This window comes from Apis mellifera, linkage group LG2 (assembly GCF_003254395.2).
Source record: "Apis mellifera strain DH4 linkage group LG2, Amel_HAv3.1, whole genome shotgun sequence".
In the NCBI taxonomy this organism is placed as follows: Eukaryota; Metazoa; Arthropoda; class Insecta; order Hymenoptera; family Apidae; genus Apis; species Apis mellifera.
This window is the reverse complement of record NC_037639.1, coordinates 13578072-13597001: the sequence shown is the minus strand read 5'-3', so window position 1 is coordinate 13597001 and position 18930 is coordinate 13578072. Positions and strand designations below refer to the sequence as shown.

At 46.1% G+C, this 18930-nt stretch overlaps 2 protein-coding genes across 2 annotated transcripts; one reads left to right on the top strand and one right to left on the bottom strand.

Moving 5' to 3' along the window:
- Positions 1 to 7012: 7012 nt before the first annotated feature.
- Positions 7013 to 10032, bottom strand: LOC102656824 (histidine-rich glycoprotein-like). The gene is made up of 2 exons (XM_016918017.2): positions 10021 to 10032; positions 7013 to 9015 (listed from the first exon to the last, which is right to left on the bottom strand). Exons 1-2 carry the CDS (start codon positions 10030 to 10032, stop codon positions 7297 to 7299), a joined length of 1731 nt encoding a protein of 576 aa, XP_016773506.2. The 3' UTR covers positions 7013 to 7296.
- A 6150-nt stretch (positions 10033 to 16182) lies between these two features.
- On the top strand, positions 16183 to 16518 carry LOC113218609 (histone-lysine N-methyltransferase SETMAR-like; the record flags this gene model as incomplete). Its single annotated transcript, XM_026439208.1, has 1 exon — positions 16183 to 16518. A coding segment is annotated over one exon (336 nt), but the record flags the coding sequence as incomplete, so codon positions are not given.
- Positions 16519 to 18930: the final 2412 nt, after the last annotated feature.

Below are 18930 nucleotides of genomic sequence, written 5' to 3'. Positions count from 1 at the left end.
TTTATTTTCAAACTCTCGTTCAACCCTGCGCGATAGATTTTCTTTTCATCGATAAAAAAAAATAGACGCTGGCCCCCAATTTTCGAAACGGGGAATAAACGTCGCCTCCTTTCCTCTAACGACGTTCCAAAACTTTCTTAAAAACTTTTTATCGCTAATTTCACCTCTTCTCTCTCGATCCTTGTAAAACTTATTTTTACATAAGGAGGGGATCAAGAAAATATTTCCTGATGATTTTGGATAATTTGTCGAATTGAAAAGCGGATCGGCATTCGTAATTTCGATATGAAAATTAGAGGGTGGAGACGGGGTTGGATGAGGGTTAATTCATCCGGTGGTAACGGAGAACGGTATCGGTGGTCGCGTGACTGACACGCCCTTCGCCTCGCCGGGTTCCCGGATCGTGGCGGGATTTAGACGTTTCCCAGAACGGACGTTTCCACCCTCGAGATCGCGTCCACGGCGGTAAACGGCGAAATGGCAGCGCGATAACGAACAACATCGAGCCACGTTAACGCGATAAAGGGAAGAAAAAAAAAAAAGAAAAAAAAAAAACCGTGGGCGGTCAGGATTGCTCGCTTTAGGCATGCAATTTTATCCGGCGGAAATTAACGGGTAGAAAGACGGCGATCGTTTACAGTTTTGAGGAAACGATGGTTCGCGTGACGCCGCACTCTAATCTCTCGGCCGAAATAAATTGAAAATTATTCCTCCTCCCTCGATCGAATCCTTTTCGCGGGGCGGAAGAAATTCTTTCGTCGTTCTTACCTCTCCTCCTCTCTCTCCCACTCTCCTGATTATTCGAAACGTGTGCCGAGCGACAGCGACAATTCCGCCGTATTCGAAACGGCGAGGCAGCGAGGCGAAAAGCCGGGCGGAAAATCGTTACGAGGGCCCCCTCCCCCGTGCGTGTTTTCGGCGGGGCCGATCGACTAGCGCGAAGCCGCATCGTTCAAACTGCCCTCGCCCACGCCCAGAGTGGCGATCTCGGCGTAATAACGATATCAGCAACGTTACGCGATACCTACCATTAGCCACGTCGCCCCAATATCGATTTTATTGACCTATCGGTGGCAGATGGAGAATATTTGCCGGATTCCCGTTCCCGTCCCGGACTAATTCGTAATTGAAAACGATTTTTCATCGATCCCTTCTCTACGACTCTCGTTTAACCGTCCATTATTACGAACGGCGATAATTCTTTCGTTTATTCTGCCAACGAGGCGTGTATCATCGATAACAATGTTACGTATACGTTATTAAGGCGAATCGAGCAAAGACGTCTTTCTATATTATATCTCGGGATATCAGGAGGAGGAGAGAGAGGAGAGGATCGTAGAGGGACCGCGACAGGGGGTCATTTATCCGGGTTTTGGATCGCGAGACGAGAAGACAGGAGGCGTGGCGAGGTTGTGGAAGCACGCGACCGCACGTGCACACACACACGCGCGCGCGCGCGTGTGTCGTTGCAGGTGGCAGATTGCGTCTCTCAGGCAGGGTCGACGCGCCGCACCTGTGAGAAATTACCCCAAGGCACGCAGCCCGTTCCTCAAGTACCTGTCTAAGCTTCTATACACGTAACCTTATGTACAGGGCGCGGGAATAGCTCTGGCACGAGGCTCGTGAAAGCTATGCAAACCTTGAAACAGCGGGCACGATCCTTGGTATTTTCCTTGAAGCGGTCGGCCACGCTTGCGAACGGACCCTTTACTACCTCAAAAGGGACCGGTGGCGGTCGGTCGAGGGTCGAGGAGGCGGAGAGGCGAGGTAGCAAACTGGAACGCGAGGGAAAGAGATGGCGGAATACGTATATATATGTGTATATACACAAGTACGTATATACGCATGCCGGAAGGGAGCGAAATCGATTGTCGATAAATGCAAGGATTGTTCCCGAACAATCCTACGCGAAGGGATGATGATTCCAAGGATTGATTCTCGAGGTGCCGTTGTTAACGCTGCGCTAGAAATAAAAAGAGAAAAAGGAAAAAGGCAGCGAGATTTGTTCGAGAGGAAAGGGGAGTGCAACACGCGAGTATCGCTAATGGGATTCGTAATTACCGGCAAGTTTTATTCGTTTATTCCCTTAGCGATAGTTCAACCGTAGTCCATCCAGATAGTCCGACGATAATTTGTTTACGATTACGACACCGAGGGGGCGATTCGTTGGTTGGTTGGGTAAAAAAAAAAAAAAAAAAAAAGATTGGCCGTAAACCGTGGTGGAGAGATAGAGCTGGGCGGTGGTTTTTTTTATCAAACAGCCTGATCCCGGAAGAAGAAAGTCCACCTTTCTCTTTCCATCGACGTTTCTTGCCTTTTGTAGCGCGGCCGGCCTCTTTTTATACGCCGCCCGTTCTTGGCCGAATGTTCAAGGATTGAATAAGAGTTCTCGTGGCACGATAAAAGGGTTCTTAATTGTTAAATATTGCGGCCGCATTTCGGTTTTTGTTTCCCATTCATCGGGAACTTGGTGGCCCGACTTTAACCCGCTTGCCCCTGTTTTTCTCTTCTTTTCTCTTTCTTTCTTTTTCTTCTTTTCTTTTCTTCTCTTTTTTTTTTCTTCTCCTCCTCCTCCTCGTGGCCTGCCTGCGTAGAACCGACAGACTTTTTAAACGTGGAATTTAAAATACACGGAATATATTATAATCGGCACGGCTATTAAAAGTGGCGAAGAGCTTCTCGTTCTGTGGTTTTTTTCATCGACTTCATTATTATAAGTGGCTCGCTGCTGCCGGTTTGGGTCAACGACAAACTCGAATGGCGTCTTGGTGGCCCTCCCCTCTTCTCCCTCCCTCTCTCTTTAATGGTCGCGTCGGTCGTTAGTTCAATAAAACAGCGATAAAAAAGAGCGTAGCTTGCGCACGGTATTTGCAAATGCATGCAGATCGACGTGATTTATCGGCCACCGTGCCCTATCAAGAAATAACGCTCGAGGAATGGTGAAAAATTTTCGGATGAGATTTCGGGGAGAAATTTTAAAAAATTGCCAACAGAAACAAGAGGTTATTCGGCTATAATTTGTAATGATTTCCGCGATGGCTTCCTCCGGAAACCATTCTTCCAAATCCGGTTCCAAGATCGAAAATTGAACGTGGAAAAAATTTTCTCGAAGGAAAAAGAAGGAAGAACGACGATAAAAAATTGCAAAAGGTTAATCGTGCGTCGAACCGCGATATATTATATTAGTGCTCGACGCAATTAAAGTATTTACCGAGTGAAACCCGTTTATCAACTCGCGAGAGGGAAGAGAGAGGAGGGAGGGAGAGAAAAAGGAAGCAGAAGCGCTTGAAACTTGACCATCAGCGGCTGGTTTGCACTCTTCTTATGCAACTATCGGGACCGAGCCCGCCCCCTCTTCTCGCTATCATCCCTCTTCGGCTCAACTTTCTTCGGGCTTTCCTTCACTTTCTACCAAACTTTTGCCTCAAATTAATTTTGCAACTTCCGCCTCTCTCCAGACTCCAAGATCGGCTCTCAGCTGTCGAGCGCTCGATTCGCGCGAGAACCCCTTTTATACGCATTCGGCGTATCGTTCAATTAGAGAATCGCAAAGGCACGTTTATTGATTCCATCACTTTTATCTATACATATATTTTTTCTCGCGAAATGATTCCTTCCGGTTCCCTTTCATCCCCTCCCTCATCCGTTTTTCCCTCGCGTGCAGCGGCGCTTACTTCCGATTTCCTCGAGTGGGAGGCCTTACGGTTGCACCGTGTAATACGATTTCACGAGGGAACTCTTAAATTCAAATCACCGGCCGACAGACTTTTTCTCTCCCCTTTTTTCCCCAACCGTGGCTGAAAATGAATTTACTCTCGCGGAAACGCAGCGCTTAGACGGATAGGCAAGTCGAGAGAGGAAGAGAGAGAGGAAGGGATGGAATAAAGAGGGACTTCCGGTAAGTTCCTATTCGTGGCATAGATTCCTCTCGCTTTTTCCAACTCCCCCTCTCCCTCTCTTCCTGCTCATCCTGTTTCCGTTCGCTGAAAATTCTCCGCCGTGGTGTACGCCATCGCGTCGAACGCAACCCTTTGAAATTAGATTGGACGGTATCACCGGTCACCTCCCTGTCTCCTCTCTCTCTCTCTCACACTCTGTATTTCTACTACTTTTTTTCCTTCTCTCTTCCCTTTTTCCAATTCCACGCGTCTCCTCTCCCTTTCCTTCTCCTCTCTCCGTGATTTCTCGCCCGACGTCCGGTTACCGTCATTCTTCCCCGAAGAAGATAGTCGGTAAGGAGTGGAACGGATGTAATTTTACTCATCACCGTTTCTGCAGACTTTTTTCTCGTAATAATAAGAGAAAAGGCTTTTTAATTAGTTTTCGACAAACGAATCTTGCAATCTATTCCTGCTCGAAGAGAAAGTTTGAACGAGATATTTACGAGACTTATATTCGAGATATTCGAGGATATAACGATGAAACGTAGGATGATCGACAAACTGAGCCGCGATTAACAATCGTCGAACACTTGGAATGCCACTTACAGATGCTCCTCTCGGTTCGTTAGTCCCTCATTCTCCCTCATTTCTCTTCCTTCCTTCCTTCCTTCTGTACAGTCTCTTGCTCTCCCGGTTTTCCGTTCCAAAACACCGGATCTATGGAAAGAAGCACGCCCCGTTTAACAGGCAGACAGACTGACTCTTAGTCGAATCGGAGAAGTCCGTTGAATTATCGACGTAACGCGTCTCCTTTAACGAAACGGTTCCACTTGGAGAACGATTTGTAACGGCCCGATTTAGATTAACTCGCTTTGAATTTTCTTCCTTTCTTTCTTTCTTTCACGAAACGTTTTCCTCGGGATAAAAGCACGCTCTGTTTTTCGTCGTTTCGCTCTAAACGGGTTGGTCACGTTGGAACGTGGGTCGCGTGTTGCGTCGATCAGACCTTTAACGAGCGTTAAGGGACGGAGGGGAGGAAGAAATTGATAGGGAGAGGCGACGATATCTAATATCGAAACTCGATCGAGCCGCCGCCACCGTTTCGAGTTCCGGGAAAAACGGCGGAGAAATGGCGCGATCAACGCGTGGCAGGGGAAAAGAATAAAAATTCTGTGCGGGGATTCGACGCGGTGAATTGGTCGGACGTAACGCGCCGCTCGAATCATCCTCGCCAGTCTTCATTCGAGCCACGATTTACTCGTCGCGAAATTTCTTCTATCTAAAGCGGGGAGGAGGGGAGGAGGTTCCTCGGCTTATCTTTCGTGGCGTCTTCTATACCTCGAATTGGAAGAGAAGCATCGTTTTCCGGGTGGCGGCCAATGCATGCTGATAAACCTGCTCGGCCAATTTAACTTCCAACATGGCGCCTCCCCTCTTCTTTTTTTATTTTATTTTCCTTCCTTCCTTCCTTCCTAACCCCCTTTCCTCTCCCCTCTCCTTTTCGTTTCCCGGAAATCTATCACGGCCGACGATTTATTAACCCATTTCGCCGGCAGACATCCCTCCCTCAGTTTTGCGAATTTTTGTTGGAAAATCGATGCTCTCTTGCGCGACGCTTCCCTCTCGGAAGGGAGGGGAAAGAGGGGAGGAAGAAATTCTCTCGTTCGTGCTTTTATAATTTTCTCAAAGATCGAAGTACACGGCGAGATGAATTTTTCTTCCAACGAACCAAGTGAAATCATTTCAGTTCATATTTGAATTTCTAGTCGAATCGCTGCCGACCTTTTCCGCCGGTATATTTCACCAGTATTCTCCTAGTTGTTCGACGATGAATCGTTTGGACGTGGTTCGAAATTAGATTGGAAAAAAATTGAACGTAAATGAGAAAAGGCGGGAAAATTGTTCGAAAATCTTCCATCGAAAATATATATATACACGGATGATAAGAAGGGATCGACGAGAAGAATGTAATCTCGAGGCGTCGAAATTACCTCGAGCTCGACATTTTTCGCTAAAGTTTCCCCCTTTGTCTCTGGATGGAGGTCGCGGGAACAAGATCAAACTTCTCCGCCTAGAAATATTAACGTTTTGCGCGGCGAACCCGATACCGTTTCCGGTGGAAACGTTTCCTCCGCGTTGCTACGTTTATCGTGCCCTTTGCCCGCATCTACGGTCGAAACAAAATATTTCACACCCGGAGTAAGATAAAAACGAGCAAAACTTTTGCTTCTCGTCGAATTAATTTATCAACTTTCGACTAAATTTTCGGTATAGATGGTAATCGATTTCGAAAGAATTTAAACGGTCCTACGATCCACCAATCCACCGAAATATTTTCCTTCAATCAATGGAGATTAGTTGATAATATTATGATTGAAACGAGACCGGTTCCGAAAGATCCGCCCGCGACGTTTCTCCTTCGTTTGTTGTAGTATTCGAAAGTTTAACGGAGCATAATATTATTTGTTATCCACGTAGATTAATCGCGTCGACGGGGAGTGGGAAGGAAAGTCAAGTTGGAGCGCGACAAGATTTTCTCGAAAATGTCCCCGAGCTCTCCGTTAACGAGTCCTTCCGTTTAATTTATTCGTTTATTTTTTTTTTCCCCCGCCCCCTCTCCTTTCCTTAACTCAACTTCACTTGGGATAATTAATCGAAGATTGCCCCTCTCGTCTCTCCCCGTTTTTCGAGACAATTCGCTTTCGAGAGTACGGTTAATTCCATCATCCTCTCGGGAGGGACGAGATTCTCGATCGACGTTGCAAACTTGGGGGATGGTTGGATTATAACTGTCGGCGTAAGTCGTTCAAAATCGGTGAATCGTCGAAGAAGAAGAAGAAGAAGAAGAAGAAGAGGGATTGTTTCGCCGGATTACGGGGAGTTTGTTCGAAACTCTTCCTCGAACAATCGTTGCCTCCGAGTCTCTCAACCCGATATCCCCGTTTTCTTTCTTCCCTTTTTCTCGCAATTACAAAATTCACCGTAATGGACAACTGCTGGCCGGCCAGATGTTAAATTTTCGGACGTTTCGCTAAGACCGAGCTTTTCGTAACCGATTTCTCCCTTTATTTCCCCCGTGATTTCCCCTCCTACTCCTCCTCCTCCTCTTCTCCCATTCCCCTTCCCTCGGAGTGGGAAAGATATCCAGTTGGAGACGAAGGCTCGAGTATCTTGAGACCGAAGTTTAAACGTTATTGTAGTTTCGAAAACGAGAAACGGAGCGTAGTCGAGTATCCATCGAACTTCCGTCTCCGGTCGAAACCGGTCACGGTTTAATGGAAGGGAGAAGGCAATCATAAACTCGTGTAAACTTTGTATTTCGTAAAGGTGTCAACAAAGGTATAACTGGAGGCTAAGACAAGAAACAATTCGCAGGAACGATTAAAGTATCGGAGGGAATCGTTCTCGAAACGATTTAAGCTCGATCATCCGACGTCGTAGCTTGCTCGGTCGTACTCTCCGCTTCTTCCGTTTCCTTCTTAATTTTAAGGATATCCTCGACCTGGGGCGTTACCACCATCGTCTCGCCCTCCTCCGGAAGCACGTACTCCTCGTGATTGTGCGAGGCTTCGAAGAAATGGCCCAATCCCTGCCTGTAGTGGCCGTGTTGCTCGTAACCGGAGTGGAGATGGTGTTCCGCGTGTTTGTGGCCATTCTCGTGCCGATGCTCGTGGCTGTGCTCGTCCAAGTGCTTGTGATGTTCCTCGTGCGAATGGCCGTGCTTGTGCTCGTGAGACGCGTGGTGTTTGTGGTGTTCGTGATGATGGTGCCCCTCGTGATGATCGTGGTGGTGTTTGTGCTCGTGGCCGTGCTTGTGCTCCTCCTTGTGCTCGTGCCCGTGCTTGTGCTCCTCGTGGTGGTGATGCTTGTGATCCTGGTGATGGGAGTGATGGTGGTCCTCGTGGTGCCCGTGGTGATGCTCCTCCTTGTGACCGTGCTTGTGCTCGTGCCCGTGCTTGTGCTCGTGCTCCTCGTGATGGCTGTGCTTGTGATCCTCGTGATGCCCGTGATGGTGTTCCTCGTGATGCCCGTGCTTGTGCTCGTGCCCGTGCTTGTGACGATGGTCCTGATGGTGGTGGTGCTTGTGCTCGTGGCCGTGTTTGTGGTGATGATCCTGGTGGTGAGCGTGATGGTGATCCTCGTGGTGGCCGTGCTTGTGCTCGTGCCCGTGGTGGTGCTTGTGCTCCTCCTTGTGGCCGTGTTTGTGATGCTCCTGGTGATCGTGGCCGTGGTGGTGGTGGTGGTTCTCGGTCTCCTTGTGGCTATGGTGGTGGTGATGCTCGTTGACGTGGTGATGCTCGTGGTGGTGGTGATGCTCGTTGTGATGGTGGTGCTTGTGATGGTGGTGATGCTCGGCGTGGTGCTTGTGCTCCTCGTGATGCTCGTGCTTCGAGTGATGCTGATGCCCGTGGTGATGATGGTGTTCCCCGTGATGCTTGTGCTCGTGCCCGTGCTCGTGCTCGTGCTTGTGACCGTGCTCGTGCTTGTGCTCGTGGCCGTGCTGGTGCTTGTGGCCGTGGTGATGCTCGTGGCCGTGATGGTGATGGTGGCCGTGGTGATGCTTGTGCTCCTCGTGATGCTTGTGCTCGGCGTGGTGATCGTGGCCGTGCTTGTGCTCGTGCTCGGCGTGATGCTTGTGACCGTGCTCGTGCTTGTGCTTGCCACGATGCTCGTGATGATGGGAGTGATGGTGGCCGTGGTGGTGGAACGAGTGCTCGAAACCGTGGCTCCTCCGAGGCGCGGCGAAGACCACGTGAGACGATCCGGACGAGATTCGTGGCTCGATCCGGTTCGCGGCCTCGCCGATTCGAGCTACGATGGTGGTGGTGTTGGTGGTGGGGTCGAAGGTGGCTGTGCGCAAGGGCGCGCGAGGTTGGCCGTTGAACGCGAACGAGTGGAAATTGGCCCCGATCGGAACGGGCAATTGCCGTTTCCATGGATGTTTGCGAGCGTTGATGTTGGAAAGTTGTTGTCGCGGGATCTCTGAATCGTCGCGCAGCAACGACACTGGGACGCTGGGTTCCACTCGTCGCGGAACCCTGACGGGATCCGACAGTTTCGTCCGATCCTCTTGCGGTTTTAAATTTCGGCCAGCCGCCGCTGTCAATAGCAGAGCTGCCGCTAGAAACCACGCCTAAGGACAGAGAGAAACAAAAAATAATGGAAAAATCGCAAAAAACTAGAATTTTGTTTACAAATATGTCACGCGTGCGTATGTTCGTAGGGATGAGCACGGGACGCAAGCATGGCGGATTGGAGGACGCTAATTTTCGAAAATCGTTTAGCCGCAAGCGAGTTCATTATGATGGCGCTGTAACATTTAGCTCGGGTAACCGAAACAATAAAACAACGTCGGGGCTGGCGCGGGCCATTTTGGCTTGCAATGGCGCACGTGCGAAACGCGGAGCACGGCCGAGCGGAAAAAGCGGAGATAATATCCACTAAATCGTCGCCGGCTCGTTTTATCGCCGCTCCGCCATTTCTTGTCGCGAGATTCCCCCCTCTTTTCCCCCCTTTCACGGCCGAGAAGAAGCGGAAGTTTAAGGTAGCGAGGCGGTTGAAGGCAGCGGCCAAGAGATAGATACGCGGGTACGAAATTGAATCTTGGTTCGGGCACGTTGAATTAGCGAAGTCAGCTATGAACGATCGGATTTTTTTACGCCATTTTTCGATCAACGAATGAACTTCGACGTGGACGATGATTTACGCGAATCTCTCCCCTTCGTTCGCGCGGCGAGGAATTTTAAATTGACGGAATTTTGCTTTATTTCGCGCGATGCGTGACCGACATCGACGGGAACGAATACGAATGCGTACTACAATCAGAGATTTTTATTTCCGGCCGGTAAACGCGAATTCCAAACACGAACGATACATTCGTTAAAACGTTCATTTACATTCGGTCGCGATTTGAGAATTAGTCGAATCCACGATGGAAATTTATCTTTAAAGTAAATTTAGTTTCGAACGTTGCATTTTGGAAGGTTTGTTCGAGAGAGAGAATCAGAGATTTAGATGAAGCAACGTATTATTCTTTTTGAAATGCAAACGATCAAATTCACTGATCAATTTACTTGGAAAACGATTGGTGTCAACCACGTTATTGCCCTTTTCGACTACTGGATTCGATGAGACTTACCAACGTCGCCATTTCGCCGATATTTCGGGTGTACAGCCCGAGAACAACTGGATGACGGATCTCCGTGACAAGGTACTTTTATAGCGGGCAATTGGCAATCGGCACTTTCTTCCGTGCTAAGCACCAGTGTCGTTTACGACGAGGCCCAATATTTTAATCGTCGTCATAATACGCGGCGAACCGCGACCGGATCCCGATCACTCTCCAATTCAATTTCATTTGTAAACGTAAACGTTCCGCGTATCGAGCCGTTTCCGAGCGGTGGTCCCCGATGAGTCGAAATCGATGGACGGAATCGATACGGGATTGTACAATCGACCACGATTTTACGAGCGATCGAAATTGCGTAGGAAATCGCCAACGTTATTTCCTCCTTTAAATTCGATTAATTATCATCGATTCGCAATACTTTGTGCGTCTGATTTTTCCTTCTCTCGGTTTCGAAAGATGAATGGAATGTACACATATTCGGATTTAATTTATATATCTCATTATTTAATAGGACATAAACGGAGGGGCATCTATTCCTTGCCGCCCCCATGAATATATTTAACGGCTCGATTCCTTTTCGCCTCGAAAATGTCGATCGCGCCCGCTTGTTTGCACGATCGGTGAAATTGCGCGATTAATTTTCGCCATAGCGGATCTGGCAAATATTTGTAGAGACGTCGCGGTTCCTGGTGATCGTGGAGAGCGATTAAAACGTTGTAAAGCTCGCGATATCCTCGGGATTCCTCTCCCGGAATTAATGCCAGACGGATCGACGAATGCGTTTAGAGATAGATGTCGCCGCTTTTGATATTAAAAAGGAAATGACCATTTATTAATTACAGTACAATAACAAAAATGGAACAACAATTATTCTTCTCCAAAAATCTTTCGAAGGATCGGTATTACTGTCTTCTTAATAAACGACATCGTAATTGTACGCCAGTCTACGCTTAATCCTAAACGTCCTGATCTCGTGATTTCGTCGTCACCCGAGTTAGCTGAAATCTAGTTACCTAACCGAACTTGGCTCTCGTTTCTGTATTCCTGTATCTCTCGTAGCTAGCACCTTCTACCTTCTTGAGAAATCTCTCTCGAATCGTTACCTGCTCGAAGGTAAGAAGAAGAAAAAAAAAGAAAAGCGCGCTCGCTGCGTTTCGGATACGGAAAGAGGGCAAAGCAGTTCGGGGTAATTCGATTTCTCGGGGCCGTGCAACGGACCGAATGTAAAGAGCGAGTCAGAATCAGAAGAGTCGACTCGGATGGGACGCGACTTTATTGGAAGGAATCGTAAACGTCGGACGAAAGAACTTTTTCATTTTCGGTCGAAAGGAAAAGGAGAGAAACGCGTTCTTCCTTTCTTTCTTTCTTTCCTTCCACCAACGGAACGTCGGGGTAGATCCTCGATCTCTGTTTGATTAAACGAGCAACGTTGCCTCCGCTATGCCGTCATTTATCGCGCGTTTACGCGGCTTCTCCACGAATTTATGCCTCGGTATCTCGGCGGAGAGAACGAGTACACATATTTCTGGCCGAGATATTACACGGTTACGAGGCCACGTGGGGAAAATGTGTGTGTGTGAGAGAGAGAAATTCTCTTCCTCCAGATATTCCACGCGTGCCGGCTCGCGTTTAGATTAAGAGAGGATCGTTTACGAGTAATTTCCACCGCTAAGAGTTCCGCCAAGTGAACGCGTCAATTATTATTTCGATCCAACGAGCGAACAAATTGGAGAAACGTTGAAACGAATCGATGAAACCAGAGGGTGGATTTATGAAATCGCGTCGCGTCAGATAAAGCACGATCATCGATGCGACGGAATAATCGTGGCCGCACAGTCGTGGATAGCGGGAGAACCGAATGAAATCACGTCCTGCGTCGACACGTGCCGACATTTTATCACTCGATGGAACAGATCCACACAAGATCCATATATATATAAATATATTTCCAATATTATTCCCGAATTATTATCAACGAATATTTCGAGTCGATTCGAAGGGATCGAGATTTTGATCATCGAAAAGAAGAAGTAAAAAAAAGTATCCAAAGTAATTTCGTTGTCAATTATCGAGCGTTGTTCCCCTAAATCGGCCACGTCTTTCTCATAACCTAAACTTATACCTGATCGAAGTTGAGGGAGGAAAAGTTGGCGAAGCTTTTAACGGCTGAGATGGCTCGATTAGCGGCGGGTAATATTTGCGTCGAACGTGTAGCGGGATAGGAAGTTGGATGGGGCAGAGATTGGGGAACCCCTCCCCTCCGGTTTACTCGTTTTCGTTCCTCCTTCAAGGCTTTCGCATTAATGGCGGAGTCGGAGTAATTATTTCCGCGCGATTTTCTTGCTGTAATTCCGTGGATGGCGTGGACAATAAGAAAGCTGGGGGAATCGATCGGGGAGGGGGGCGGTGGTGGGGGAAGTTAAACAAACCGTGGCAGATATTACGTAACCTTGTTTCTCCTCCTTCCCCCCCCCCCACTCGGCTGCTCCCGGGGGTGAATCTAAGCCGCAAATATATTGCGGTTAAATTAATTTTCTGGGAATTGTTCTTTACCGGGAACGGTAATTTATGTCCACCTTAAGGGCTTTCGGCCCGGCTCCTCGCCGGCTCGCTTTTATTTAAAAGCGGGGCTCGCGGACGTAATTAGAAATAATAAAGGAGGGGGGAGGGGAATGATAAAGAAGAAGCGTTGGCTGTCAGGGGGTGGCTTAAGGGGGATTGAAGGAAGATTCTTAAACGTATACCCCTGATGAAATAAACTTTTAGTGGGGTATCATTTATATCTTTATCGTCGATTGAACGGAAGAGAAATGGTTGGAGAGGAGGAGAGAGAGAGAAGGGGGCGTTTCTTTGTTTTTCTTTCTTCTCCTCCGATCGAAACGAAATCCCTATATTATCGTTATCACCCTCGCCCTGTAAATTATCGTTAATCCCTTCTTCCCACACGCTAGTTCACTTTTACCTCGTATTTTTAAACTCGTAAAAAAAAATCATAGGGGAAAAAAGAAGAAGAAAAAGATGAGAAGGGAGAGCGTTATTTCCTTTCCCATCCGGAGGAAATCTATCTCTTCTCTTCACCTTCGATCGACCATTCTTTCTTCACTCGTTTATACGCACTAACATATCTAGATGGTGGTTGTGTGGGTTAAAACTTCACCATATTTTTTCTCCTCGATCTCCATCTCTCCCCCTCTCCCTGCGTCGATCCACTCGGTGACGCATCACTGGCCCCGCCGAATTAATTCTCGATAATTCGTCATCCCTTTCGCCGACGATTTATCCGTACCGTTAGTTGGATGGAGTTTCCTTGGAGGATCGGTGGATAAAAAGAGAGGCCATTAGTCAGCCAACCAACGGATAATAAATGCAGGTGCAGGTGCGATGATGATAATTAGCTGGTAGCTGGCCGACAAGTCGGCACCCGTTTCGCGTTCGATTTCTTCTGTTCTCTATTTCATTCGCTCGACAAAGATCCGATATGGAATATTCGAACGAAGATAGAGGAGTTTAATCCATCATCCCTTTCCTCTTCCCCTTTTTCTATCTTTCGGATCGTATCGTTAACAATGTGCTTCTACCAGTCATTGTTGGAGTTTGCCGCAATTACGAGAATAGATATATATTTTATAACGAGTACAGTTTGTAGTCTATGAAAAATGATGTCTTCGTAACGTGTCGCGTTCCACGTGTTTCATCATTTAAATTTCATCTTCTTCGAAGACACGGAGGAATGTCACAGTTTCGCGAAATAACCGAAGATACGAAAACGATGCGAAAATTCGTTTATTCTTTATTTTTTTTTTAGATTTGTCACTCGAGTGACGACGTTCGGAGGAATGTCGAGGAATCCTCGGTTTCGATGGTTTCACCGATCAGTTTCTGTTGCGGAAAAAATAAAAGAAGAAGAAGAATAATACGAAAAATAAGATAGAAACAAGGAAAACAGCGTCGGTTCCTCGCTATACTCTCCTTTTTTCGCAATTGGCTCTCTGAAACCAGCGGTCGAGATAAGAAAGCAACGAGAACCTTTCCGTTAGCTGCTCTCGAATGGCTTCGCGCTGATTACTTCGATAAGTAGGATTTCGCCGAACAGGCGTTGTGTTGCAGTTTTATCTTAAGCCGGGAAAAATATCCAGCTACTGGGACAATGCTATTGCTCGCCGCGTTTTAATACCTCGGCCACGTAATCTCTTACGAAAGAATCGATCGTAGGACGTAGAAAGAAACAAAGAAGAAAGATGTTTCTACTCTTTCAAATTTAGCGGTAAAATCGAAGCAGTTGGATTAATTAATTAGGAGAAGTCGAACGTTGTGCTCAGCTCGAGTCGCTCGGAGGAAGAAAGATTTGCAGGAAGAAAAAAGAGAAAGGTTGGTTAAAGGTTGGAATAATTCGTTGGACGGCTCGAATAGGAGAAGAAAAAAAAGAGGAAGATGAACGGAGTAAAGAGCAAGAGAAATTTGTCGGGAGTTTCGAAAATTGTCTCGTGGAATGTTGTTGCGTTTCGACCCTCTCTGTTTCGAATTTCGACGCGACGCTCTCCGGAAACTTGTATCCGTGAGTTCTTATCAACTTGCCAAGTATTTCGTGGACGGTCAACGGTGTACAGTTTGGGGAGGATCGCTCGGTTCAAGTACGTAAGAAATTTCCCTTGTTCCGCCACCTTTGCACGTTTCCACGTCTCGTCCCCGTTTCCCTCGACATTTTATTTCCAAACCTTGTTTCGTTTCCACGCTGCTGAATGATCCGCATCGGCCGAGCTATAAAAGAGGAACCTAACAATCTACGTGGCATCGTACCGAACTTCTAAAGCCATTAGCCTAGAAGAGAAGAATCTTTGTTTTCTCTCTTCCCTGGTCGAGAAACCAACCCCCTTCGATCGAATGGGAAAGAGAGGAGAGGGAAAATCGGGAAGATATTCCGAAGATTCTCGCCATCTTATCAGAGAAGAAACAGTGTCAGCATTTATCGCTCGCGAGGATTTATAAACAGGATTTATAAACAGGATTTATACTTCTGAAGAAATTCTTTCTTATTATTATCTTTTTTGAGAGTTTAGTCTTGTGTAATTGTTTATTTTTGATACACTTGAGTCTGGAGCGAAGCTTTCTCCAACTTGGGGATGTCAGCCACTGAGATCCTCTCGAACTGAGAAGGGATTTCTGAGATTCACCGGTGAAGAGAATCTTAATCAAACACTTAAGTTAGTTTTGCTCACACATCGTGCTCTGACATCTGATTATCTGCTGTGACATTGCGAGAGATATGTGTCTGCTCTCTTATAGATACACATATACATCTCGGTCGAATACTTAACAATCTTCTATAATATTAATTATACAATGTTATTGCGCTCGCGTGATCATTATCTTCGCTATCTTTTTCCCATTCTCGTCGAGTAACGCGGCGAAATTACGATTAAATTCCGAACGACGCCTCTCCCCCTTCCACCTTTCCGTCCTTTCGTTTCGGGTGGTGGTCGATTAGAAAATAGCAGGGCGGAATTACTCGAGGTAATTGCGTTCGTTTGGCTAAATTGAAAGTTGAGCTGTGTAATCGCATTCGCGGAAACGGTCGGCCGTAAACTTCGTCCATCCCCGTTTTTCCTTCTCCCTCCCTCTCCTTTCATCTCCTGAAATATAATTATTGGGTTGGCAACTAAGTAATTGCGGATTTCAGTTGAAGTTGATGACGACCTAATCAAAGCAATAATCGATTCGGATCGTCACAGTACAACTCGTGAAATTGCAGAAAAGCTTCATGTATCGCATACATGCATTGAAAACCACTTAAAACAACTTGGCTATGTTCAAAAACTCGATACATGGGTTCCTCATGAACTGAAAGAAAAGCATTTAACGCAAAGCATTAACAGCTGCGATTTGCTAAAGAAACGTAATGAAAATGATCCATTTTTAAAACGACTGATAACTGGCGATGAAAAATGGGTTGTTTACAACAATATCAAGCGGAAAAGATGGTGGAGCAGGCCACGTGAACCAGCTCAAACAACATCAAAAGCTGGTATTCATCGAAAGAAGATTTTGTTATCAGTTTGGTGGGATTACAAAGGAATTGTCTATTTTGAACTCTTACCATTCAACCGAACGATCAATTCCGTTGTCTACATTGAACAACTATCGAAATTAAACAATGCGGTTGAAGAAAAGCGGCCCGAATTGACAAATCGAAAAGGTATTGTATTCCATCGTGACAATGCAAGGCCACACACATCTTTGGTCACTCGGCAAAAATTATTGGAGCTTGGTTGGGATGTTTTGCCACATCCACCATATAGTCCTGACCTTGCACCATCCGATTACTTTTTGTTTCGATTTTTACAAAACTCCTTGAATGGTAAAAATTTCAATAATGATGATGATATCAAATCGTACCTGATTCAGTTTTTTGCTAATAAAAACCACAAGTTTTATGAACGTGGGATTATGATGCTGCCTGAAAGATGGCAAAAGGTCATTGATCAAAATGGGCAACACATTACAGAATAAAGTTATTTAGTTCCATGAAAAAAATTGTCTTTGATTTTCTAAAAAAAATCCGCAATTACTTAGTTGCCAACCTAATACTTTGCGTAAAAACTTGTGACGAATCGCTTCGATGGAATCCATCGATGGAAACCACGCGTTGTTCACAATTTGAGTAAAAATAATCCTTTCGAAAGAAGGATATTCTTCTTCCTCCCTCCTCGACTCTGCAAAACCTGGGACGAAACCCCAATGGGCCCGAAAAGATCTATCGTCCTGCGATCGCGGAGGAGAGGAGGGGATGAAGGAGAAGTCGTCGTCGTCTTAATTCCCCCTGTCGTGCCCCCATTCTCCCGTTCACCTCTCCCCCTTGATTTACGCGGTTGCTAAAGTTTTATCGGCCCGTCCATCAAACCGCCCCGCAATCCCCCCAGGAAACCGTCCGTCCACCACCCCCACGAATCCGCCTCCACGTCTTGGAGAAATCGAGGGAGGGGGGGTTCGATCCTGCCACCGGGACAAATTTACGTTCGATCACCAAGGCTTTATCTACATATGTGCACACGGAATGGTATATACGGGGGATACCATTTGTCCAGGAAGCCGCGATGCTTGGCGGCTTCATTTTCAAATTGGAATTCGATGGAATTTCGACGCCGGGAGTGGAATACGCGGCGAATGGATAAGTTGCGCGTACCAGTTTAATCTTCGAATGTGTTCCCGAAAAATGTGTGTGTTTTATCCCCTTCGAGAGACGGCGAGGTAATAGGAGTTAATTGGACGAAATTATTTCTTTTTCCCCGATTTTGAGATTTAATTTTTAGGATATTTTTTTTTTATTATAATTTATTATTTGAAAATGTATATAACATAAAGATGTATAATTAAATAAAAATTAGTATTGCGTTTAATTGGTGTAGGATAAAAGAGAAAATAGTAGAAAAATAAAAAATATAATGTAATTTTCTTACTTACTGTGCTAGCTTTATTCACTATTGAATCTGAATCCGGAGGGAGAGATACGTGGATCGACCAATTTGTATTACAAACGTGACAACCCCCAAGTGGTTCGTATGATAGATCACATCCTTGAGTAGCGAAAAAAATCTGCACGACAGATGTAGCAAAATTAGAAAGCGCTTCGACGACTCGATTTATTCTAGATCTCGTTATCTGCTATTAATAAAAGTATTAATTGGATTCCTTAGGTTATTTCTTTATTAATAAGCGTAGAAAATTATTTTATGCTACTTGTAAGCCGCTTATCACATATACGCAAAATCGTCCCGAATTGCTATTTCGGCCGACTGAAAAAGTCGTCGAGCGGAAAGGGGTGGTACGTGTCCTCTCGCATTTTGCGTGACAAGAATGCGAACGATATTGGATTTTGCGGATCTATCTACGATAAAGATTATGGATATTTGAAATGATGGACGGTGTGTATCTTTTGGATAAAGTCTTTCCGTGGCGAGGATTGTGATATCGGGGCCGATATATATATATATATCTTTCTCTACAATGAAACTTTTCTATCTTTTCACGGGGAGGATTGTGATATTGGAAATACTGGATGCTCCGTACGTTTTGCTAGCGTTTGACAGCGAACATCGTCAATTTTGAATACCTTTCCACGGTGAAAACTGTAACGCGTTGTGTTCTTTTGCATATTTTTCGCGAAATTGTGATTCGATACGCATTTCTTTAAAAATGAAAATCGTGAACGATATCGGATACCTTTCCTCCGATCGAGATTGCGACATTACGAACGATATCATGGACTCTGTTTCGAAGTGAAACGTATACTTAGAAAGGTGAAATTCACGATTTAAATTGCTCAAGGTTAGGTCGTACGAAAGAATCGTAAATTCGGAATAGGAATAAATCGAGTATAAATTTCAATTTCTGTCCCAATGTTGTGAAATTTAAAGTTGTTTTTTAAGGGGAGACCGTAGAAAGAAACGATCGCGCTCGAGGAAATCTCGCTCGCATAACGATCCTCCCTCCCTCCCCTTCCCTTCCCTCCTTTTTTCTTCTTTTTTTTCTCCCGGGTTAATTAACGAAATTGCAGTGTTTACGAAATTGGCGTGCCTCGGCTTTTCGATCGCGGTGCAACCGATCCGCAATGCGGAATGCGACGGAATCCAAGACGTTAAACGTTTACAGAGTCGCGTTCTCCGGAATTCGCGTTGGAATCGAAGAAGGGAGCGCTTCTTCGGCCAATTAAATCGGGCATTTGTCTTGGGGAGTGGTCCTCTTTGGTAATCCGGGAAACTTTTGCAACGCTTACCAACGAAGGGAAGAGGAGAGAGGAGGAGAGAGGAGGAGGACAGACAGTCCGTTCTCTCCGTCCCGCGGGAATAAAGAACCAAAGTCGTTTCCCTTCCCCAGCTTCAAATTGACCCGGGACCTGCCTCTCCACCCCCGATCTCATAAATA